This window comes from Solanum pennellii, chromosome 8 (genome assembly GCF_001406875.1).
Source record: "Solanum pennellii chromosome 8, SPENNV200".
NCBI lineage: Eukaryota > Viridiplantae > Streptophyta > Magnoliopsida > Solanales > Solanaceae > Solanum > Solanum pennellii.
This window is the reverse complement of record NC_028644.1, coordinates 63,530,448-63,554,779: the sequence shown is the minus strand read 5'-3', so window position 1 is coordinate 63,554,779 and position 24,332 is coordinate 63,530,448. Positions and strand designations below refer to the sequence as shown.

Below are 24,332 nucleotides of genomic sequence, written 5' to 3'. Positions count from 1 at the left end.
CAGTGTGTGTGTGTATATATATATATATATATATATATATTGTATTTTAATTTATTTATCTTTTTTTAATCCATTGTTAAAATATATTCATTTCCTTTTCTGATAATTATTTAATTTTAATTTTTTACATAATATATTTTTAACTATCATATTAAATAACAATTCATACATTCTACACATCTTTAATTAAAAACTATCATTTAAAAAGCTTCTCAACTTTTTAAAATTTGATTGTCAAATTTAAATAAGAATATAAATTGAAATTAGAAGAGTAATATTCGACTTATCATAATAAACCACATAGCTATTTATAAACTGTACAAAGTCATTTTTTATGACGTTAGTTTGATGTTGGAATTATTCAAAATATTTCTAAATTTGTCACAAATTATTAGCTGTAATTTGAATTATTGACAGTCATAAAAATACTCATTTACTTAACTAACTAAATAATACACCTCAAATCTTGCAACATGAGTGAAATATACTTTTAAATTCTCGCTTAGTTTAGGGTTATTTTCAATATTTTTTTCGACTTTTTATCAAGAGCCCACGCTCCTACAAAAATTTGAAACCACTAGTTATGTCATGTGACAGATCAAATGTGACACCTTTTCTTAGGATAAAAAATTTCACATAGGCAAATACACAGGAGAGATGTTGGGTAAATAAGTAAGCAGACCTTATCAACTAGTGATACGTTTTAAAATTGTGTGGATCTCGGCCCAAAACGAATAATATTACTAGCGGATTGAACCTTTATAAATGGTATCAGAGTTACTGACAGCCTTGTCGATGTGAGTCAAAGTTTAACTGATTTTGACAAATGTCGATAAGGTGAGGGTAAACCTCAGTACTGACCCAAAGTGAACGATATCACTACGGCTTAGTCGTTATATCAAAGTGTTTTTAAATTTATATCAGAGTGTATCTAAATTTAGTTAACTAATGGACGAAATTAATAATTTATATATAATAAGTGAAATATATTTATGGACCATTTCTTGTTGTGGTTACTTTTGGTGTTTTTCCATTATTTTAATCCATGTACCTCTTTTTGTCTTGACTCAAAAATCTGTTACACTAAACAATACTAGTAAAATATTCTCTCTACCCACTCTCTCACCTCACTTGTCACACACTATCTCCTCCTCCAATCTTGTCTTCTCTGCATTCTTTTTCTTTTTCCCCTCTTTGTCTACAGTTTTCATACCTTCATTTTCCACCTCTTTCACACAAAAAAAACCAATCTTTAACTTTCAGTATCAAGAATCTGTAGATATATAAATGCAGCTCTTTCTGAATGACACCCCATTTTTTTTATCCTTCAGAAAGGATAGATGAATGAAGTTCTATCTTCATTTGATCAAATAAAGGTCTGTTCTTGATCTTCTTCTCACTCTCCATTTCTTCTTCTTTTTCTTCATTTTCTTGCCATGGGGGTGGGGGAATCAAACCAAATTGCAAAATCAGCTCAGAAAAAAACAATTTTTTTGCCTTTGGGGGGTTTGGGGGAGCTGCAAATTTGTTGTTTTTGGCCTTCTGTTAGTTTTTTTTATGAAGGGGTTTTAGATTCAATGACCTTCAATATTTCTAGTTTTTGTTGATTTTTTTTGTGGAAAAGAAAGAATCCACATAATGATAAATCTGAAGGTTCTGACACTATCCAAATCTTTTTTTATGACTTTTTCATCTGAAAAAGAGTCACTTTTATTACGCAAAAAGGTTCTCTTTTCAACACCCAAATCCTTATTTTCTTTAAAATAATGATGAACTATTTTTAAAGTAGTAAAATAAAGTGGTTTTCTTTTTCTTTCTGAACTTTTGTTGTTTCAAGGCTCGAGCAGTGACTATGATGGACTCATATTTTAAGAAGAGTATTTTTGAGCTCTGAGTCAAATTTGAGCCTCAGAAAACTGGGACCATTACTATGATTGGTGTCACAAATCTTTAATTTTTTTATGGACCATACATGATAAGTATTCTGTTTTGATTGGTTTTTGGAACTGTTACTTTTTTATTTCTGTCTTTTTGGGGCAGACTGGAATGGTAAGCTTGGACTGTGAAGTTAGCTAAAATTGACTTGTTGAGAGTTACATGTAACTAAACATTAAAAAATAGGAATCAGTTTTAATGAACTTCAAAAGGGTGTTTGGTTTTGAAATTTAGGAACAAATTTTAGTGAAGGGTTTGGTTTAATTGTTGAGCCGAACATCTATCGAAAACAATCTCTTTATTTTAAATGTTTGTGTACATGCTACCTTTTATAGACCTAATTTGTCGAATTACACGGAATATGTTATTGTTGTTGGTTTGGTTAAATTGTGTATTAGCTAAAATATTCAAGTGCTTTCATTTTCTTACTCCACTTCTTTCTGGGGATAAGAGGATAAGTGTGGTAGCTTTTACTTCAAAGCACAATAATAATGACAAGTGTGAGGGTTTGAATGTATTTTCCTTGTTTGATGACTTTTTTGCCTTATTTTCAAAATGATAACAGTTGCATTAATTGTATCTTGCCATCTGACATTTTCACTGTTTGGCTATCATAGGTGTTTGTTGAACAGCATCTTTTTGAGATAATTCCAGTTATTTGAAGTACATTTTGGTCTAAAGGGTAATCAAGATTGCTAAAGATGGTTATCATGAGGAGTAGACTTGCCTGCTGTACAAGAGATAGAGAGATCAGCATTGACTTTGATGAAAATCAGAGTAAGCTTACCTCTCTTACTAGTTACAAGTATTCTTTTTTTGTATTTGGCGCGATGTAGACAATGAAGTTTCATATAGACAATCCCGATTCGCTTGGGATTGAGGGATAGTTGTTAGAGTCGAAGAAGAATATATCGGTTGGGTGAGCAAAAAGTTCCACAAAATGTAGCTCCAACAATCTTTAGTGTTTTCTCTACTGGGATTCTTTTTAGGTTTGGGTCATACAAAATAGATTACATTAACATTCCTATGATTGCTCTTTGTTGGTAATGTGCTTAACAAATAGATTAGTTACTATGATGCTGCATCTCAAAAGAAAATTAAAGGGTCCTAATGCTATAAATTGGGCTTGTATTAAGAGTCACTATCTACGATTTTGTACAAGGACCAGACGTCGTCCACACCCTTGAACGAATTGTGGAGACCATTGTAGGGAACTTTCATTGATATGAGAGAGCATTTTGTAAAGAAGCTATGAGTGTTGGGTCCCTACTATGAATCAATGCTCTTGTGATATGGCCCTCCATTATAAAGCATATGTATTTTGACCATGACATATTTAATATCGGTCACGTTTATGTCAGTAGGAAGGTAATGACCATTGATGTCCTTCCAGTCTTGGACCATAATAGGAGTAATAGAGTATTCAAAGTAATATTGCCCTACAGATTTAATGCTTCTTTCAGAAAACATTAGAAGATAGAACTATGTTTACCTATTTTTTTAAAAGGAAGCTGTAGATGACATAATAAATGCCAATAACTGTATCCAGTAATGGCATTTTATAGTGAATAGAACATTAATGTTTCATGTTGTTGAAGTAACTTAGTTGGGGGTATGCCACATCTTTAGAGCTCCTAAATGAACAGTTAAATGTGCCATGAGCACAACTTTTTCTAAATTTGGTTAGCTTCCTATTTAGTTCTGTGTCGGAGTTAACAAAGTCAATGATATATTAGTCATCTTTATGGATGATTAAGCACAGTATCAGGGGTAAATGTATAAGTTAATACTAGTATTTAGATTGTGAATCCGACATTTACTAACCACCTTGTTTGTCTACATGTTCAGTGTAGTTCCTTTGACTTCTGTAAAGCACATGTTTCTTGAATCTGAACATTGCATGTTAGTTATTTGGTGAATGCTTTAGTCTCAGTAAGTTAACAACTCAAATGCTAGGATCAATGAAAGGTTGAAAAATACTCTTTTTTTTCTGTTGATGGGTGGGACCCAGCACTAGTTAGGCATATTTTGAAATTATAAGTCACATGGGAGGAACTATGCTTTGAAACTTTCTACTTTTATTTTAATATTTTCATAGATGGGAAGGAGAGGAGTACTCTTATATTTTGAAATTGTAAGCATACCTTTTTTTGAGCCAAAGGGTCTATCGTAACCGCCTCTCTACCTCCTAAGGTAGGGGTCAGGTTTGCATACACTCTACCCTCCCTAGACCTCACTTGTGGGATTATACTTGGTACGTTGTTGTTGTTGGTGTATTGTGTTACAATATAAGTATGTGTGGTAGTGATTTATCATTAAGCTCTCCATGGAAACATCAGTGCTAGGTTTCCCTGGTTCTTGTTTAAAATAAAATATGTTTGGTAAAATGGTGGACCTAACACTAGTAGTTTATTGAAACTAAAAGTTCCACTGCAATTTCATGCAACACCTGAAGTAACTACAACAGGGGACAAAGCTTTCCTTCTGTTAAAGGATTAGATTTTCTGGTTGTATCAACTGCTACTCCGGGCAGGGGCGAAGCCACCTTGGTACAAGGACGGAAATTTATACTATTTATACATGGTTAAAATAATTTTTAATGTATATAGTAGATGTTGAACCCCCTTTGGCTACTCCGTGTGTCTGTTTCTATGAATTTTGAACCCACTTATTAAAAATCCTGGCTCCGCCTCTCGACTCCGGGAAGTCTCTTTTCAGTTCGTGGCATTTGTTTCTACTAATTTCAGCATAACCAGCTTTGAACAACCACTATTTAAAAAGAAACGTATAGCTAACTGATATACATATCTAGTCATCTTTATTTTTTGTGAATATAGAGAAATAATATTCAACAGAAAAGTAGGAATTGTGTGCTTCAATAATTGATCTTCTTTGAAGATCTACATGTGTATTGATATTTTACTGGTTTACCATTTTAGTCATCCTACTTCTTGTCAAGGAGTAATTTGACAATTTGTTCATTGAGCTGATCATTTTTTCATTTCTCATATATTTCACAGAGAGAATAGTTTGCAGTGACAAGAATATGAACATACACATACTTGCAAATTAAATATGCTGGTAGTAGTGTCATGTTTGTGCAACATCCATGCTGTAAAAGTAACATATTCGAATTGCACATTTAAGATACTTAAATTTTTAAATCTTCTGCAAGGCTTTAGTTAAAAGACGTATAAATTGTGCATGTTCTTGTGATCATTTTATTTATTCTTCCGTCTTGAAGTCGACACTTAAGCATCACGGCCCGTACTAGATTTTCTCGTTATATCTTATCAACAAATGTTTTGTCTTGGATTTGCCTTTACCCTTCCCTCTATCTCTACTAAAATCAATATAACTTTCAGGAATCACAACATATGATGGTCTTGAAAGTATTTTGAACAGTCAGCCGTATGACAATCAAAGTGTCACTAGCAGAGGTGATGGAGGTGTTACAGATTCCTTGGATGATGATGACTCAAGCAGCAGTTCTAGCAATAATGTTTTTGGATCTTTCTCGTCTCACTGGACAACAATGAAGAGGGATGATCAGGGATCCGAGGAGTGGGATTTCTCAGCAAGCCCAAAACATTACTATGTAAAAGAAAAACCGATTTATACAACCCAGTTTTCTGATTTGGAAACAATGAAAGAAAAATTTGCAAAGTTGTTGCTGGGGGAGGATGTGACTGGAGGAAGCAAGGGGGTTTCCACTGCATTAGCACTGTCAAATGCCATTACAAATCTTGCAGGTATAAGAGTTGCTAATTTGGTTTTGTTCTCAAGTATTGCCTTGCCTAACTCTTTCATTGTGTTACAATTAAAAGGTCTAACAGGCCAATGCAATAGCTCTATTAACGGCCTAACACCACCATTACTGTTCCTTTTCCCACCTGATTTGACATACTGTTACTTGATTTGCAGCATCAGTGTTTGGAGAACTTTGGAAATTGGAGCCACTTGCGGAGGATGGGAGAATGAAATGGAAGAGAGAAATGGAGTGGTTGCTCTCTCCTACCAACCATATGATTGAGTTGGTTCCTGCTAAACAAACTGGTTCTAATGGCCAGAAATTGGAGGTATCTGTGACTTTTAGCCATTCACTAAATAAATGTATTTCATCATAGTAAAGTTTAATGTAAGCTCAACTTGCTGTTGGACCAGATCATGGTTCCAAAAGCTCGTGCAGATATCCATATGAATCTTCCAGCACTTCAGAAGTTGGACTCCATGCTTCTTGTAGGTGGTCTCTTTAATCCTAGAAAAGTAGATCATTTCTTTTTAAGCAACATTTTGGTTCTAATCTAAATATTATATTTCTTGAAATGTCTAGGAAGCTCTGGATTCAATGGTTAATACTGAGTTTTGGTACACGGAAGTGGGTAGCCGAGCAGAAGGAAGAAGTAGAAGTGCTGGGGAGAGCAAAAGGTGGTGGCTTCCGTCACCCCAGGTACCCATAGCAGGGCTCTCTGACCCTGAAAGAAACAAATTGTTGAATCAGGGTAAATTGGTGAATCAAATATATAAGGCAGCTAAAGCTATCAACGAAAATGTTTTGTCTGAGATGCCTGTTCCAACAATCATTAAAGATGCACTTCCAAAGGCAAGTGAGCTATGACACTAAGCTATTTTGTATTTGCTACAATGTATTTCTTTGTTCATATGAACCGTGTAACAAAATCCATTCACTCTTAACAGTCTGGCAGGACAAGTCTCGGGGAGGACCTTTATAGGATCCTGAATGCAGAATCAACATCAATGGAGGATATGCTCAATTTCCTTAATGTAAAATCTGAACACAATGCCCTTGAAGCTGTTAACAGGTTGGAGGCTGCAATACTTGCATGGAAAGAGAAAGTAGCTGACCATGTCTGTGGAAAATCTCCAGCTCGAACATCTTGGTCTTTCAAAAAAGATCCAATATCTGAACTGGACAAGATTGAGGTATTATCGAGCAGAGCAGAAGCTCTTCTGCAGCAACTCAAGAATAAATACCCAAACCTTCCTCAGACATTCCTCAATGTCACAAAGATCCAATATGGCAAGGTAAAAATTTATGTCCCACTAGCTACATCCATAAGACAGAATTAATGTGGAAAGGAGAGCCTTCTGATNTTTATTTATCTTTTTTTAATCCATTGTTAAAATATATTCATTTCCTTTTCTGATAATTATTTAATTTTAATTTTTTACATAATATATTTTTAACTATCATATTAAATAACAATTCATACATTCTACACATCTTTAATTAAAAACTATCATTTAAAAAGCTTCTCAACTTTTTAAAATTTGATTGTCAAATTTAAATAAGAATATAAATTGAAATTAGAAGAGTAATATTCGACTTATCATAATAAACCACATAGCTATTTATAAACTGTACAAAGTCATTTTTTATGACGTTAGTTTGATGTTGGAATTATTCAAAATATTTCTAAATTTGTCACAAATTATTAGCTGTAATTTGAATTATTGACAGTCATAAAAATACTCATTTACTTAACTAACTAAATAATACACCTCAAATCTTGCAACATGAGTGAAATATACTTTTAAATTCTCGCTTAGTTTAGGGTTATTTTCAATATTTTTTTCGACTTTTTATCAAGAGCCCACGCTCCTACAAAAATTTGAAACCACTAGTTATGTCATGTGACAGATCAAATGTGACACCTTTTCTTAGGATAAAAAATTTCACATAGGCAAATACACAGGAGAGATGTTGGGTAAATAAGTAAGCAGACCTTATCAACTAGTGATACGTTTTAAAATTGTGTGGATCTCGGCCCAAAACGAATAATATTACTAGCGGATTGAACCTTTATAAATGGTATCAGAGTTACTGACAGCCTTGTCGATGTGAGTCAAAGTTTAACTGATTTTGACAAATGTCGATAAGGTGAGGGTAAACCTCAGTACTGACCCAAAGTGAACGATATCACTACGGCTTAGTCGTTATATCAAAGTGTTTTTAAATTTATATCAGAGTGTATCTAAATTTAGTTAACTAATGGACGAAATTAATAATTTATATATAATAAGTGAAATATATTTATGGACCATTTCTTGTTGTGGTTACTTTTGGTGTTTTTCCATTATTTTAATCCATGTACCTCTTTTTGTCTTGACTCAAAAATCTGTTACACTAAACAATACTAGTAAAATATTCTCTCTACCCACTCTCTCACCTCACTTGTCACACACTATCTCCTCCTCCAATCTTGTCTTCTCTGCATTCTTTTTCTTTTTCCCCTCTTTGTCTACAGTTTTCATACCTTCATTTTCCACCTCTTTCACACAAAAAAAACCAATCTTTAACTTTCAGTATCAAGAATCTGTAGATATATAAATGCAGCTCTTTCTGAATGACACCCCATTTTTTTTATCCTTCAGAAAGGATAGATGAATGAAGTTCTATCTTCATTTGATCAAATAAAGGTCTGTTCTTGATCTTCTTCTCACTCTCCATTTCTTCTTCTTTTTCTTCATTTTCTTGCCATGGGGGTGGGGGAATCAAACCAAATTGCAAAATCAGCTCAGAAAAAAACAATTTTTTTGCCTTTGGGGGGTTTGGGGGAGCTGCAAATTTGTTGTTTTTGGCCTTCTGTTAGTTTTTTTTATGAAGGGGTTTTAGATTCAATGACCTTCAATATTTCTAGTTTTTGTTGATTTTTTTTGTGGAAAAGAAAGAATCCACATAATGATAAATCTGAAGGTTCTGACACTATCCAAATCTTTTTTTATGACTTTTTCATCTGAAAAAGAGTCACTTTTATTACGCAAAAAGGTTCTCTTTTCAACACCCAAATCCTTATTTTCTTTAAAATAATGATGAACTATTTTTAAAGTAGTAAAATAAAGTGGTTTTCTTTTTCTTTCTGAACTTTTGTTGTTTCAAGGCTCGAGCAGTGACTATGATGGACTCATATTTTAAGAAGAGTATTTTTGAGCTCTGAGTCAAATTTGAGCCTCAGAAAACTGGGACCATTACTATGATTGGTGTCACAAATCTTTAATTTTTTTATGGACCATACATGATAAGTATTCTGTTTTGATTGGTTTTTGGAACTGTTACTTTTTTATTTCTGTCTTTTTGGGGCAGACTGGAATGGTAAGCTTGGACTGTGAAGTTAGCTAAAATTGACTTGTTGAGAGTTACATGTAACTAAACATTAAAAAATAGGAATCAGTTTTAATGAACTTCAAAAGGGTGTTTGGTTTTGAAATTTAGGAACAAATTTTAGTGAAGGGTTTGGTTTAATTGTTGAGCCGAACATCTATCGAAAACAATCTCTTTATTTTAAATGTTTGTGTACATGCTACCTTTTATAGACCTAATTTGTCGAATTACACGGAATATGTTATTGTTGTTGGTTTGGTTAAATTGTGTATTAGCTAAAATATTCAAGTGCTTTCATTTTCTTACTCCACTTCTTTCTGGGGATAAGAGGATAAGTGTGGTAGCTTTTACTTCAAAGCACAATAATAATGACAAGTGTGAGGGTTTGAATGTATTTTCCTTGTTTGATGACTTTTTTGCCTTATTTTCAAAATGATAACAGTTGCATTAATTGTATCTTGCCATCTGACATTTTCACTGTTTGGCTATCATAGGTGTTTGTTGAACAGCATCTTTTTGAGATAATTCCAGTTATTTGAAGTACATTTTGGTCTAAAGGGTAATCAAGATTGCTAAAGATGGTTATCATGAGGAGTAGACTTGCCTGCTGTACAAGAGATAGAGAGATCAGCATTGACTTTGATGAAAATCAGAGTAAGCTTACCTCTCTTACTAGTTACAAGTATTCTTTTTTTGTATTTGGCGCGATGTAGACAATGAAGTTTCATATAGACAATCCCGATTCGCTTGGGATTGAGGGATAGTTGTTAGAGTCGAAGAAGAATATATCGGTTGGGTGAGCAAAAAGTTCCACAAAATGTAGCTCCAACAATCTTTAGTGTTTTCTCTACTGGGATTCTTTTTAGGTTTGGGTCATACAAAATAGATTACATTAACATTCCTATGATTGCTCTTTGTTGGTAATGTGCTTAACAAATAGATTAGTTACTATGATGCTGCATCTCAAAAGAAAATTAAAGGGTCCTAATGCTATAAATTGGGCTTGTATTAAGAGTCACTATCTACGATTTTGTACAAGGACCAGACGTCGTCCACACCCTTGAACGAATTGTGGAGACCATTGTAGGGAACTTTCATTGATATGAGAGAGCATTTTGTAAAGAAGCTATGAGTGTTGGGTCCCTACTATGAATCAATGCTCTTGTGATATGGCCCTCCATTATAAAGCATATGTATTTTGACCATGACATATTTAATATCGGTCACGTTTATGTCAGTAGGAAGGTAATGACCATTGATGTCCTTCCAGTCTTGGACCATAATAGGAGTAATAGAGTATTCAAAGTAATATTGCCCTACAGATTTAATGCTTCTTTCAGAAAACATTAGAAGATAGAACTATGTTTACCTATTTTTTTAAAAGGAAGCTGTAGATGACATAATAAATGCCAATAACTGTATCCAGTAATGGCATTTTATAGTGAATAGAACATTAATGTTTCATGTTGTTGAAGTAACTTAGTTGGGGGTATGCCACATCTTTAGAGCTCCTAAATGAACAGTTAAATGTGCCATGAGCACAACTTTTTCTAAATTTGGTTAGCTTCCTATTTAGTTCTGTGTCGGAGTTAACAAAGTCAATGATATATTAGTCATCTTTATGGATGATTAAGCACAGTATCAGGGGTAAATGTATAAGTTAATACTAGTATTTAGATTGTGAATCCGACATTTACTAACCACCTTGTTTGTCTACATGTTCAGTGTAGTTCCTTTGACTTCTGTAAAGCACATGTTTCTTGAATCTGAACATTGCATGTTAGTTATTTGGTGAATGCTTTAGTCTCAGTAAGTTAACAACTCAAATGCTAGGATCAATGAAAGGTTGAAAAATACTCTTTTTTTTCTGTTGATGGGTGGGACCCAGCACTAGTTAGGCATATTTTGAAATTATAAGTCACATGGGAGGAACTATGCTTTGAAACTTTCTACTTTTATTTTAATATTTTCATAGATGGGAAGGAGAGGAGTACTCTTATATTTTGAAATTGTAAGCATACCTTTTTTTGAGCCAAAGGGTCTATCGTAACCGCCTCTCTACCTCCTAAGGTAGGGGTCAGGTTTGCATACACTCTACCCTCCCTAGACCTCACTTGTGGGATTATACTTGGTACGTTGTTGTTGTTGGTGTATTGTGTTACAATATAAGTATGTGTGGTAGTGATTTATCATTAAGCTCTCCATGGAAACATCAGTGCTAGGTTTCCCTGGTTCTTGTTTAAAATAAAATATGTTTGGTAAAATGGTGGACCTAACACTAGTAGTTTATTGAAACTAAAAGTTCCACTGCAATTTCATGCAACACCTGAAGTAACTACAACAGGGGACAAAGCTTTCCTTCTGTTAAAGGATTAGATTTTCTGGTTGTATCAACTGCTACTCCGGGCAGGGGCGAAGCCACCTTGGTACAAGGACGGAAATTTATACTATTTATACATGGTTAAAATAATTTTTAATGTATATAGTAGATGTTGAACCCCCTTTGGCTACTCCGTGTGTCTGTTTCTATGAATTTTGAACCCACTTATTAAAAATCCTGGCTCCGCCTCTCGACTCCGGGAAGTCTCTTTTCAGTTCGTGGCATTTGTTTCTACTAATTTCAGCATAACCAGCTTTGAACAACCACTATTTAAAAAGAAACGTATAGCTAACTGATATACATATCTAGTCATCTTTATTTTTTGTGAATATAGAGAAATAATATTCAACAGAAAAGTAGGAATTGTGTGCTTCAATAATTGATCTTCTTTGAAGATCTACATGTGTATTGATATTTTACTGGTTTACCATTTTAGTCATCCTACTTCTTGTCAAGGAGTAATTTGACAATTTGTTCATTGAGCTGATCATTTTTTCATTTCTCATATATTTCACAGAGAGAATAGTTTGCAGTGACAAGAATATGAACATACACATACTTGCAAATTAAATATGCTGGTAGTAGTGTCATGTTTGTGCAACATCCATGCTGTAAAAGTAACATATTCGAATTGCACATTTAAGATACTTAAATTTTTAAATCTTCTGCAAGGCTTTAGTTAAAAGACGTATAAATTGTGCATGTTCTTGTGATCATTTTATTTATTCTTCCGTCTTGAAGTCGACACTTAAGCATCACGGCCCGTACTAGATTTTCTCGTTATATCTTATCAACAAATGTTTTGTCTTGGATTTGCCTTTACCCTTCCCTCTATCTCTACTAAAATCAATATAACTTTCAGGAATCACAACATATGATGGTCTTGAAAGTATTTTGAACAGTCAGCCGTATGACAATCAAAGTGTCACTAGCAGAGGTGATGGAGGTGTTACAGATTCCTTGGATGATGATGACTCAAGCAGCAGTTCTAGCAATAATGTTTTTGGATCTTTCTCGTCTCACTGGACAACAATGAAGAGGGATGATCAGGGATCCGAGGAGTGGGATTTCTCAGCAAGCCCAAAACATTACTATGTAAAAGAAAAACCGATTTATACAACCCAGTTTTCTGATTTGGAAACAATGAAAGAAAAATTTGCAAAGTTGTTGCTGGGGGAGGATGTGACTGGAGGAAGCAAGGGGGTTTCCACTGCATTAGCACTGTCAAATGCCATTACAAATCTTGCAGGTATAAGAGTTGCTAATTTGGTTTTGTTCTCAAGTATTGCCTTGCCTAACTCTTTCATTGTGTTACAATTAAAAGGTCTAACAGGCCAATGCAATAGCTCTATTAACGGCCTAACACCACCATTACTGTTCCTTTTCCCACCTGATTTGACATACTGTTACTTGATTTGCAGCATCAGTGTTTGGAGAACTTTGGAAATTGGAGCCACTTGCGGAGGATGGGAGAATGAAATGGAAGAGAGAAATGGAGTGGTTGCTCTCTCCTACCAACCATATGATTGAGTTGGTTCCTGCTAAACAAACTGGTTCTAATGGCCAGAAATTGGAGGTATCTGTGACTTTTAGCCATTCACTAAATAAATGTATTTCATCATAGTAAAGTTTAATGTAAGCTCAACTTGCTGTTGGACCAGATCATGGTTCCAAAAGCTCGTGCAGATATCCATATGAATCTTCCAGCACTTCAGAAGTTGGACTCCATGCTTCTTGTAGGTGGTCTCTTTAATCCTAGAAAAGTAGATCATTTCTTTTTAAGCAACATTTTGGTTCTAATCTAAATATTATATTTCTTGAAATGTCTAGGAAGCTCTGGATTCAATGGTTAATACTGAGTTTTGGTACACGGAAGTGGGTAGCCGAGCAGAAGGAAGAAGTAGAAGTGCTGGGGAGAGCAAAAGGTGGTGGCTTCCGTCACCCCAGGTACCCATAGCAGGGCTCTCTGACCCTGAAAGAAACAAATTGTTGAATCAGGGTAAATTGGTGAATCAAATATATAAGGCAGCTAAAGCTATCAACGAAAATGTTTTGTCTGAGATGCCTGTTCCAACAATCATTAAAGATGCACTTCCAAAGGCAAGTGAGCTATGACACTAAGCTATTTTGTATTTGCTACAATGTATTTCTTTGTTCATATGAACCGTGTAACAAAATCCATTCACTCTTAACAGTCTGGCAGGACAAGTCTCGGGGAGGACCTTTATAGGATCCTGAATGCAGAATCAACATCAATGGAGGATATGCTCAATTTCCTTAATGTAAAATCTGAACACAATGCCCTTGAAGCTGTTAACAGGTTGGAGGCTGCAATACTTGCATGGAAAGAGAAAGTAGCTGACCATGTCTGTGGAAAATCTCCAGCTCGAACATCTTGGTCTTTCAAAAAAGATCCAATATCTGAACTGGACAAGATTGAGGTATTATCGAGCAGAGCAGAAGCTCTTCTGCAGCAACTCAAGAATAAATACCCAAACCTTCCTCAGACATTCCTCAATGTCACAAAGATCCAATATGGCAAGGTAAAAATTTATGTCCCACTAGCTACATCCATAAGACAGAATTAATGTGGAAAGGAGAGCCTTCTGATAAACATTTCATTTTTGATTCAGTTCTCGAGATTCTCAATCTTTTTTATTAGTGGGGAGGAATAGAACGTCTAAACATGAATGGCGGTTCTCAGATGAGGGGAACTGTTCCTCTATTAATTAAAAGAAAGCTAGAATCTTTGTGTTGATAAAGCTATATCATCTGTGGTCTGCATGTTGAATTGTTTGTACATTCGTTTTTACAGTAGTGGGTCGGACAGTGTGGGTTTGGGAGTTCAGAAACATTGACATATTACCACTTTACAAGACCTTATTTCGAATTTTGTCATGTTGGTCTTCAATAACTGGTCCTAACAAACAATAGTATTGGCATATACTTGTTCTTAATTAATTGCTATGCCCTTGAGTTGTTTCCTTAGCTTATATTGTGTCTTCCTAGTGCTATGAGGTGTGTATACCATGTCCAGAATATCAAGACGCCAATGAGTCATCTTATTTCATGTCTGCTTAATGTGTTCTTTGATTGTTTTTGTTCTTCTCTTATCGTTATAGGATATCGGGTGTTCAATTCTTGAAGCATACTCTCGTGTTCTGTTGAACTTGGCGTTCAGCATCCTGACTAGGATAGGAGAGATTCTGCAAGAAGACATTTTGAGCAATCCCAATTCTCCCGCGGCTTCATGCCACCTTCCTGGCATAAGAATTGCAGGATTGACAGATAGTCCCATGTCTAGTCGTGTGAGGCACTCGTTGATTGATCAGATGAATAAAACAGATGGACGTTGTTGTGATTCTCGTCGTACCAATGCTTCTGATATAGATATTGAGTTTGCTGATTCAAGATTAAGTTCAGTAACAGCAACGCCAAGCCGAAGAGTGTGGTGCATAGGCAGAAAAGCTTGTAGCAGCATGTCTGCTGCAAACTCACCTTGATAAGCAGAGTTTTATTTTATTAGTCTTTATGTAGATATCTATATAATATCATTTCCATGTCAAAACAACAGCCTTGTAGTTTGAGGCTGAGTTTTCATGGGTTATCATTGGAAACTTGCCCTCATTTACAATATACAAATCGAGTTGAGCATTATCAAGCTCCCGTTTGATTGTAGATTTTGAAGTTGAAACTTGAAAAAGTGAGCTTTTGAAGTTGTTATATGTCATTAAATTTTACGTTTTTGTGCTTTAATTTTATTTTCTGGATAAAGCTACGTAGGTAGAGTTATACCATTACATCCTTCTAATTTTCTCTGTTGTAACATAATGATTATTGCCGTTTAATGCAGTTAGTGTTAAAAGTTATCACGTAATGTATATTTAAAATATATTAAATAAAATATGCTTATTATGCGAAGGTTTTGTTTTTGTCATTTAATTATTTATATTTGAGTATTACTTATTTCTGTATTTTTCATTCTATATATATGTATATATATATAAAGAAAAATATATACACAAATATTTTTAATGAATAATGGGGATCTACAATTTCAGGATTGGACTGCTCATTTACAAGGAATTTAATTCCATGTGATAGTGATATTTACTTTTCAAATTATTAGCTCAGCTTAAATTAATCTTAATTTAGCATTTTACTACAATCATAAATGTTAACTGAAAACAAAAGTTACAAAGATGGATTTCATAAAAAAATTAAAGACATTAATGCAATAGTAAAAGGCGTCAGAAAATGTAGTGAAATATTATTTATAAGAAAATAAAGTTTATTTATTTATTTAATAATATGCCACCTCTTTTGTTTCGATTATTTATTTTTGTGTAGTTAACTGCCCCTCCGTAAGTTTTGAAACTGCAACTCATTAAAAAAAAAAAGTGTTTCTTCCCTATTTTTAATACCTTTTAAATTCTTAATTTTTGTCCTATTTTAATACCTTTTAAATTTTATTTTATCCCGACATTTTTGATGGGATAAACTCAATAATTTTAAATGTTAATACACAAATTGATTTGGTGGCAAGATGAGATTTTCTGAGATGCATTAATAAATGCATGATATATGTTTGAACTTAAGTTATTTTGCTTTAAATTTATATAATTTTAAATAATCGAGTGTAAATTATGTTTTACCGTCAAAAAGGAAAAAAATATTATGTAATCGGTAAAACAGAGAAGAAGATGTAAAAATGAAGCTAAAGCTAATTACAACTGCACTACTCTTAATTAGTTGCTTTAAGTGTTAATTTTTTCTTTTATTTTTAACTTCCCTGTTAAATATTGGGGAAACAAATATTTATGTGATGTATTGTAAAGACCGCTATGTTTTTACATTATTATTCGTTATAACCTTATTAAATCATTTATAAATACCTAATGCCCTCAATTGAGTAGGTGTAATTAGATAATATTTTATTAAAGTTTAATTTTTTATTTGACTTTTATTGTTAAAAATTAATTTGGTGAGAGAACATCACTAATATTTCGCTTAAAATAGGCATCAAACAAATTTTATTTTGTTTTAAAGAATATTGTATTATAGACATCATTTTCAATTTTTTTTGTTTATTTTGACACAACATTACATAATTCCCTCAATTGAGTAAGTGTAATTAGACAATATTTTATTAAAGTTTTATTTTTTATATGACTTATATTGTTAAAAATTAATTTTGTGAGTGAACATCATTGGTGATTTGCTTAAAATAGGCATCAAACAATTTTTATTTTATTTTTAAGAATATTGTATTAAAAACACTATTTTCAATTTTTTTTTGTATATTTTGACACAACATCACATAATTTATTTGTTTTTTTCTTCTTATTTTGATTTATTGAAACAAAAGCTCCTTTACTTTGGCGCCAAGACTTCTTAGAGCCCACTTTTCCCACAGAGTTCTTATTAGCAAAAATTTAGGTATGTGGTTATAACTTATAATTAATTAAGAAATTTGTACTACAAACAGCAAAACAAATAAAAATACACATACTTATATATTCCATAAACCCATTTTCAGTTTTTTGTTGGATAATATTTTGTTTTTCTTCCTTTTTTGGTTCATTGCAACAAAAACTATTTTGATAGAGATTAGTCGACCTTTAAGAAATAATATACTATTTTTCTTGATGAAGTTTTTGCATAGATCGCTTTATTCGGACTAATTTTAATTTTTTACTTTGTTGGCAAATAAATTTTGTGTATATAGGTTAGATTATCTATATTTATGATCTAACTCAGAGTAAGTTTAGAAACACAAAGATTCTTTTAATATAATATATGAAAGATAAAGTTATCCGACTCAAGTTATATAGTATATACTTCACTCCACATAAATTCTATAAAAATATTATGATACAAAAAGGTAAATTTATGCCGTCATTTTAATGTTAGGATATTTTTCGCTACATATTTTTTACTTTAATATCGTGAGACTAAAATTAAAGACCATCAAATTTGAAGGCAGAAGTTAAAAATTGGCCTAGGCGTTAAACTAATAACCCATTATTCTTCATTGTTTATTGCTTTGAGAGCTGATTTTAAAGTCCTTATTTTTCAGACTTGATCAACTTTTCCCCCCAAAGTTTAATCATAGATTTTATGATATAAAAATATTAAGCAAATGCAAGTACAAGATTTTGCATGCCAATTATGCTTGAGAACGTAACTTAGCTCATATAGCTAGTGAAGACGTCTACAGAAATTTGTAAAAAAAATAGAGTTTATTTTTCACAATAAATCATTTGATGTAATAGTTTAATCAGGTTTCCCCCTTGTCATAGTTGGATTAAATGACAAAATTCATTATTTCTCATAAGAGTATTAAACAAAAAAGAGGTTGTGGTGTATTGGTGGAAGTACTTCACTTTTAATTATAGGTCTCTGATTCGAGCCCTGGGTATGAAGAAAATCCTGTGGGAGCGCCACCCTCAAATAGGTCTTGCAGTGCGCGATTCGAATTTAATCGAAGCTCCAATGCTCTGAACACCGAGTGGGAAAAAAAAAACTATTTATAAATCCAATGCTCTGAACACCGAGTGGGAAAAAAAAAATCTATCTATAAAAAGTTATAGTATTTGTGGGAGTGTGGAGCCTTATTTCTATAGGTTTATGTTGCTTAAAAGGTTTAAAAACAACAAGAAAATTCGTACGGAGATATTTTTAAAAGATTATTTGATAAGATCATTGGGTAAATAACTTAAGAAGGAAAAAGAAGAGAGCATTTGTCTATTTTTGAAAAAAAAATTAATTAAAGTTTATTAGGTGATTAATATTCAAAAATAGATTTAGCATTGCAAATCTGCAATTCTTGTTTTTTTTTTTCTTGCTCTGAGACAGCTATTCTTATTGTCCTCGAAAAATTTGTCATTGTACATCTTTAAATAAAAGAGCTACTTATTTCTTTCTTTTTTTTATGTTGCATTTTAGAGAGCAAATTTATTTTTCTTTTTCATCTTTTAACTCTTTCACGTTAAATAATAAGATGATACTTTTAAAGTGAAAAAAATTTGCTCATATTATAGTCATAATAATTTTTTGGTACACCAATTTAATTTAATTTTTTTGTTTAAATTTCTATCATTTTCAATTATAGTAATGAGTTTCTAACTTAAAAGCTACATCATTTAATCAGATATTAATAGGAATAAATACTTACTTTGTATCACAACACTAAATTGGATCATTTTTGTCATAAAACAGTATACGAAATTAAGTAAAAAAAAAGAAAGAAAAGTAAAAAAACGGTTAGATAATAACTCTCCCCATTATCCTCCATAACTCTTCTCAAAGTAACTGCCAATCACCCCCAAAGTCCACCTACCCCTCCGCCGTTAATCCTATTAATTAACACTAATTACATACTTTGTCAGCCACAGAGAAAAACAAGAGTTGTTTGTTAGGTCTACTTTTGTTCAAACAGTGAGGAAAAACAGCAAGACATATAATATCTCTCTCTCAATTAAGGTAATTATGCTTTAAACTAATTTTACTCTTTCTTACATTAACCTTTAAGCTACTATAATATATTTGTTACTTAAAGCTCATTTTGTATTTTCAGGGATATATTCAAGAATGGCTAGTGTTAGCTACTATTCTGCTTCAAAATTGGAACCAAATGTTCAAGAATTCAACTCAGAAGAAATGATGACCATGCAGCAGCTTCTTTTTGATTTCAACTATGATGTTGAACAGAATTTTTCCGATGAAAATCAAGATTGCTATTTCGATCCAGACGAGTTTATTTTACCCATTGAAATGAATAACAGCTGTTGTTTCATGCCAGAGTACTCTGTTTTCGAGAAACAACCAAAGGACAATAATTCTTGTTTCATTCCAGAGTACTCTGTTTTTGAGAGCTTCCCAAAACGTCAAAAGATTTTTCAAGATGATTTCTTTCCAAATCCAAATAGTAATACGATAACCCCATCCACTCAGAACTCATCTTTCATGCCAGAGTACTCTGTTTTTGAGAAACAACAGAAACTCTTTCAAGATAACTTCCATGAGGGGTTTGTGCCAAATCCTCCAATGTTTGAGGATTTTGCGCTTCCAGAAATTCCTATGCCTGTTTTTAGTAGCAATAATGCTGCTGGAGTTGTCGCGAAGAAAGGCTGTAGTAGTAATAATGAGAAGAAGATGTCAGCACAGAGTATGGCGGCGAGGCAGAGGAGGAAGAAGATTAGTGATAAAACACAAGAATTGGGCAAATTGATACCTGGTGGACACAGAATGAACACTGCTGAAATGCTTCAAGCTACTTACAAGTATATTAGATTGTTGCAAGCACAAGCTGGACTTCTTGCCTTCATGGGATCATATCAGGTAAATAAATTACACAAACTCGTAATTTTATTCTGTACTTCATTTTCATTCGTAATCATAATTCATCAATCGAATATTTAGCTGAAACTTTGTATATTTTAATAGGTATTAACGTATTTGTATTTGAATTTAATTTGCAGGAATCATTTGAAACACCAAATTTGCAGAAAATTGTTGGATCTTCGTTGGTTCAAGAGAAGTTGTATTCAAGCGAACATTGCTTAGTTCCAAAAGTATTTCTTGAAGCACTAGAAAATAATCAAGAATTCCAAAATTCACAAATCCTTGAGGAAATCAAAACTTTGATGAAGGAAGGAAAATGATTAATTTTCAGCCAAAGAATTAGAAAATTTAGATTTTGTTTAGATTAGTTCAGTTCAATTACTTGTTTGTTGTCTTAGGCTAGCCATGAATTCATTTTTATTTTTTCTTACTTAGGATTTTAATTATGTAATTTTTCACTGTAAATTCCTCATTTACAAGGAATTTAATTCCATGTGAAATTGAAATTTACTTTTTCAATTATTAGCTCAGCTTGCATTAATCTTAATTTATATTGCCAATAAGTTTTATTTCTCTTCCTCATTTCACTACAATCATAAATCTCAACTGAAACCAAAATATTTGATGATATAATGTCTTTGTTTCCATAAATATTATCTGAAAACCTAAGTTACAAAAAGGATTTTACAAAAGAAAATCCCCCTCTTTTTGTTTCGATTATTTCCTCTCGGTAATTTATTACCCCTCCGTAAATTTTGTAACTGCAACTTATAAATAAAAAGAAGGGAAAAAAACACTTGTATAGTAATCGGGTAAATAGTTTGGATCGGGTCCAATCAAGATAAATATATTAGATCGAGTTTTAAATTTGGCATGTATGAATTTATGCTACTTGAAACAAAACTGGAGTATTGGTCTAACTCAAATAATGATAAACATAATGCATTTTTGTTGTTTGATTTCTTATCCAACTTCTCTTAATCGTTTTGGAGCATAAATAAATTTGAAAATACTAAAGTAAGGCAAATTAATGAAAATTGCTTTTAGAAGAATTTATTCTATCTAATTTGAAATTTGAGATTTTTAAGTAAGAGCGATTAAATCTTATTTATATTATCACAATGCTATGATGTAAGAAATCAAATAATATTAAATATTCAAACACAAACTGATTTTGCTTGCAAGATAGATTCGTTTATGCAATATAAGTGTGTGATATGTGTTTCATATTTTCTAGGTAAATAAAAGTTAATTAAATGTTTGCATTAAGCTAACAGGTATAATAACATGTTTTTATACATATTTCTCTTTTAACTCTTAATCACTCTTCATTAAAAATTCATTATAACATTCTTAAATTATTTATCAATACCAAATGCGAGTAAATATTTAATAATACCAAATGCGAGTAAATATTTGGGAAACTTACATAAACATACTATAATAAAAATATATTTACCATTTATAGCAATCACATTTTTTTTTCACTTGACTACTTTTAATACATTTATAATCCAAGTTTAATACATATTACAAAGATAAATTTATTATTCAAATATAATACAAGTTTTAATGATGAATAATATATTTATCACACATTTTAATACACTATAATACAATGTGACAATTTTTTACCAAACAAACATAATATATTTCAAAAATAATTATAATTCAAATATATTGCATACATAATTCACTTTTAATACATATTATAAATTTATCACAATATTACTAAAAATAATAATAAATAAAAAGTATCGCTAAAATCAGTAATTATTTTTTAAAATGTATTTATTCATGTAATTTTTCCTAAATATTTTGCTTCAAACAGGCATTAAACAATTTTTTTAAAAAAAGATAATATTTAATCATAAAAGTTTAATACACTGTAACTTCTGCAGTTACTTTTTCATTTGGAATTAAATTTTGTTTTTATTGAGATTTAAGTTGTCCTTAAACTTGTATTTTATTGGAAAACAAAGAAGTTAAAAATTAGTGAGTGGAAATCATTTTTAATTTTGAAAATGTTATTTTCAGTTTTCTGTTTATTTTGACATAATATTACATATTTATTTATTCTGTTTTTTTTTTTGGTTCATGGTAACAATATATCTCCTTTAACTTTGGTGCCAAGATTCCAAGTGCCCACTTTGCTACAAAGAGTTCTTATTAGCAAAAGAAATTTGTGTGTTGATTTATTAAGAATTTTTACAATTACAATAAAAACTAATCTCGCTTTAGATTTAATTGAATTATATAAGAATTACTACCTTTAAGAAAATACTTTTTTTTTCTGACAAACTATTTTCTTGATGCACTTAAATTTAAATAATATAAACAATCAAAGAATGCAGTGCGATGATATATATATAAATATATATATATATATATATATATATATAAAATTTTAAATAATTTTAGTCTCAAATCAAGATAACAGTAAGCCATATGTAGTGCCTCTTTTTCTTTTTTAAGTTTCTATCAGTATTCTGCAGGTACTTTTTCTTTTGGAGTTAAATTTTGTTTTGAATAACATTTTAGTTGTTTTAAAACATGAATTTTATTGGGAAAAAAATTAAAGATTAATTTTATTTCCATTATGTTTCAATTCCAAATAGGCTTTAGTTGAAAAGCCTTTTAATTTGTGAACCAAAAATTGATTTATCTTTTTCAACTTTGGACCAAACAAAAGTATGGCTATGTACAATAAGCAAAATATTTTTTAAAAAAAATACACATTTATATAAGGAATAATTACAGAAATCCCAGTTAACTTATTACCATTATTCCCTTAAGTTTCATAGATCTCCAAAATCTCTCATTTTTCTCTTAAGTAAAAAATGTCATTAATATATTCGATTCTCCATTAATGTATCAGTGCTTTAATTTTTTTACCATTAATGTATCCGGACCCTCTATTAATGTATTGACCCTATTTTTAATGTATCAGCGCACGTATTTGACCCTCTTTTTCATACATCGGCGCTTTGATTTTTTGGCCATTAATATATCTGAATCCTCCATTAATGTATCCGTTTGAGAGAATTCAAAAATTATAAACTTTTAAGGGATAAATTATAATTTTACCTTAAAACTATGTAATTTCTATAATTTGTCTTATATATATATAATCCTTAAACTCATTTTCAGTTTTATTTTTGATAATATATTGTTTCTTCTTCATTTTTAGTACAGTGTAACAAAAGCTTCATAACTTTGGCGTTAAGACCTTCGAGATAATCGCTTTATTTGGAGTGATCTTTAATTTTGACTCTTAAATATAATGTTTGGTCAAATTCTCTTTATTTATGATCTAATTTCACTCTGCATAAATTTAGAATACTTTAACTCATTTGGATAATATAGGTAGGAATTAAGTTATCCAACACAAGTTATGAAGTTTATAATTCGCTTCGACATAAATTTTATAAAAATAGTATAATACAAAAATATAAACTTATACAGTCATTTTATGCTGACATATTTTTACTTTTAAGTGTTTGAGGGACTAAAATTAAAAACCATCTTTGAAGGTAATAAAGATTAAACCTAGACATTTGTACTAAAATTAATGACACATTATCCTTCACTGTCGTAATTTTAAGCCCACCTATGATTTACTGTTTTATTGCAAAACTAATTTTGAAGTCCAAAAAGTTAGATAAGCAATTGAGTTTCAACTAATCACTATTTTAAGGGGAAAATGACAAATATATTTCCATATCGTAAATGATATGTAGATACCACTTATCATACTTTAGGCATAGTGCTGCTCCTACCGTTCAAAAACTAGAGCGTACATGCCCTTCAGTCTAACAGAAGACTAAATAGGGACATGTGGCACAATCTTATCCATCGATCCGATGTCGGGTCGATAGATAAGATTATGACACGTCTTTTAATATAAAGGGTATATATATTTTAATTTTTGGACGGCAGAGGCATTAATGTCCCTAAAGAATGACGGAGGATATACGCATATTATGTACGATAGTTCGAGAATATATTTATCCTTTTTTCCAATTTTAAATAATGTTCCTACACAAACTGATTTTGCTTCAAGATGAGACTCTGTGATACATTATAAGTGCATGATATTCATTTGCATTTAGGTTATTTCGTATTTCATTTTAACTATTTAATATTTATCTTTTGAAATTAGTTAATTATATACTAAATTTATATAATTTTATGTAATCAAATACAAATATTTTTTTTATCTAAAAAAAAAAGTAAAAAGTTTATGTAATTCTGAAGGTTTATGGAAATCTGCTGAGATAAAAATGGAACCTAAAGTAGAAGAAATAAAGATGAAGATAAGATAATAAAAAAAAAACCGCAAAAACAAATAACAATTTTGAATGTTACTCTCCGCTTTATTAAATGAATAAAAGTGAAGACTATAATTTTGAATGTTACTCTCCGCTTTATTAAATGAATAAAAGTGAAGACTATAATCATATTCGTATAAGTTATTCTCCATCATATTCTTCTGTCATTAACTTGTCATTTCTTCACCACAATCCCATCGACTTTGATCATATATTA

At 31.5% G+C, this 24,332-nt stretch overlaps 3 protein-coding genes across 11 annotated transcripts; all 3 read left to right on the top strand.

Annotated features, from left to right (window-relative positions):
* Positions 1-1,064: 1,064 nt before the first annotated feature.
* LOC107026858 (rop guanine nucleotide exchange factor 14-like) lies at positions 1,065-7,041 on the top strand. 5 transcript variants are annotated; one of them, XM_015227956.2, is made up of 7 exons: positions 1,065-1,376; positions 2,553-2,712; positions 5,301-5,687; positions 5,860-6,014; positions 6,100-6,174; positions 6,269-6,538; positions 6,634-7,041. In XM_015227956.2, the coding sequence occupies exons 2-7, from the start codon at positions 2,637-2,639 to the stop codon at positions 7,024-7,026; spliced, it is 1,356 nt and encodes a 451-aa protein (XP_015083442.1). In that variant the 5' UTR covers positions 1,065-1,376; positions 2,553-2,636; the 3' UTR covers positions 7,027-7,041. The 5 variants fall into 5 exon arrangements, with proteins under 5 accessions (XP_015083442.1, XP_015083444.1, XP_015083443.1 ...); XM_015227958.2 differs by lacking the exon at positions 1,065-1,376 and adding an exon at positions 1,686-2,435; XM_015227957.2 differs by lacking the exon at positions 1,065-1,376 and adding an exon at positions 1,686-2,449.
* Positions 7,042-8,066: 1,025 nt separating this feature from the next.
* LOC107029066 (rop guanine nucleotide exchange factor 14-like) lies at positions 8,067-15,154 on the top strand. 5 transcript variants are annotated; one of them, XM_015230363.2, is made up of 8 exons: positions 8,067-8,376; positions 9,553-9,712; positions 12,301-12,687; positions 12,860-13,014; positions 13,100-13,174; positions 13,269-13,538; positions 13,634-13,981; positions 14,561-15,154. In XM_015230363.2, exons 2-8 carry the CDS (start codon positions 9,637-9,639, stop codon positions 14,939-14,941), a joined length of 1,692 nt encoding a protein of 563 aa, XP_015085849.1. In that variant the 5' UTR covers positions 8,067-8,376; positions 9,553-9,636; the 3' UTR covers positions 14,942-15,154. The 5 variants fall into 5 exon arrangements, with proteins under 5 accessions (XP_015085849.1, XP_015085852.1, XP_015085853.1 ...); XM_015230366.2 differs by lacking the exon at positions 8,067-8,376 and adding an exon at positions 8,686-9,435; XM_015230367.2 differs by lacking the exon at positions 8,067-8,376 and adding an exon at positions 8,686-9,449.
* A 3,676-nt stretch (positions 15,155-18,830) lies between these two features.
* Positions 18,831-20,272, top strand: LOC107027826 (transcription factor bHLH52-like). Its single transcript, XM_015228886.2, has 3 exons — positions 18,831-18,923; positions 19,018-19,781; positions 19,922-20,272. The coding sequence occupies exons 2-3, from the start codon at positions 19,032-19,034 to the stop codon at positions 20,102-20,104; spliced, it is 933 nt and encodes a 310-aa protein (XP_015084372.1). The 5' UTR covers positions 18,831-18,923; positions 19,018-19,031; the 3' UTR covers positions 20,105-20,272.
* The last annotated feature ends 4,060 nt before the right edge of the window (positions 20,273-24,332 follow it).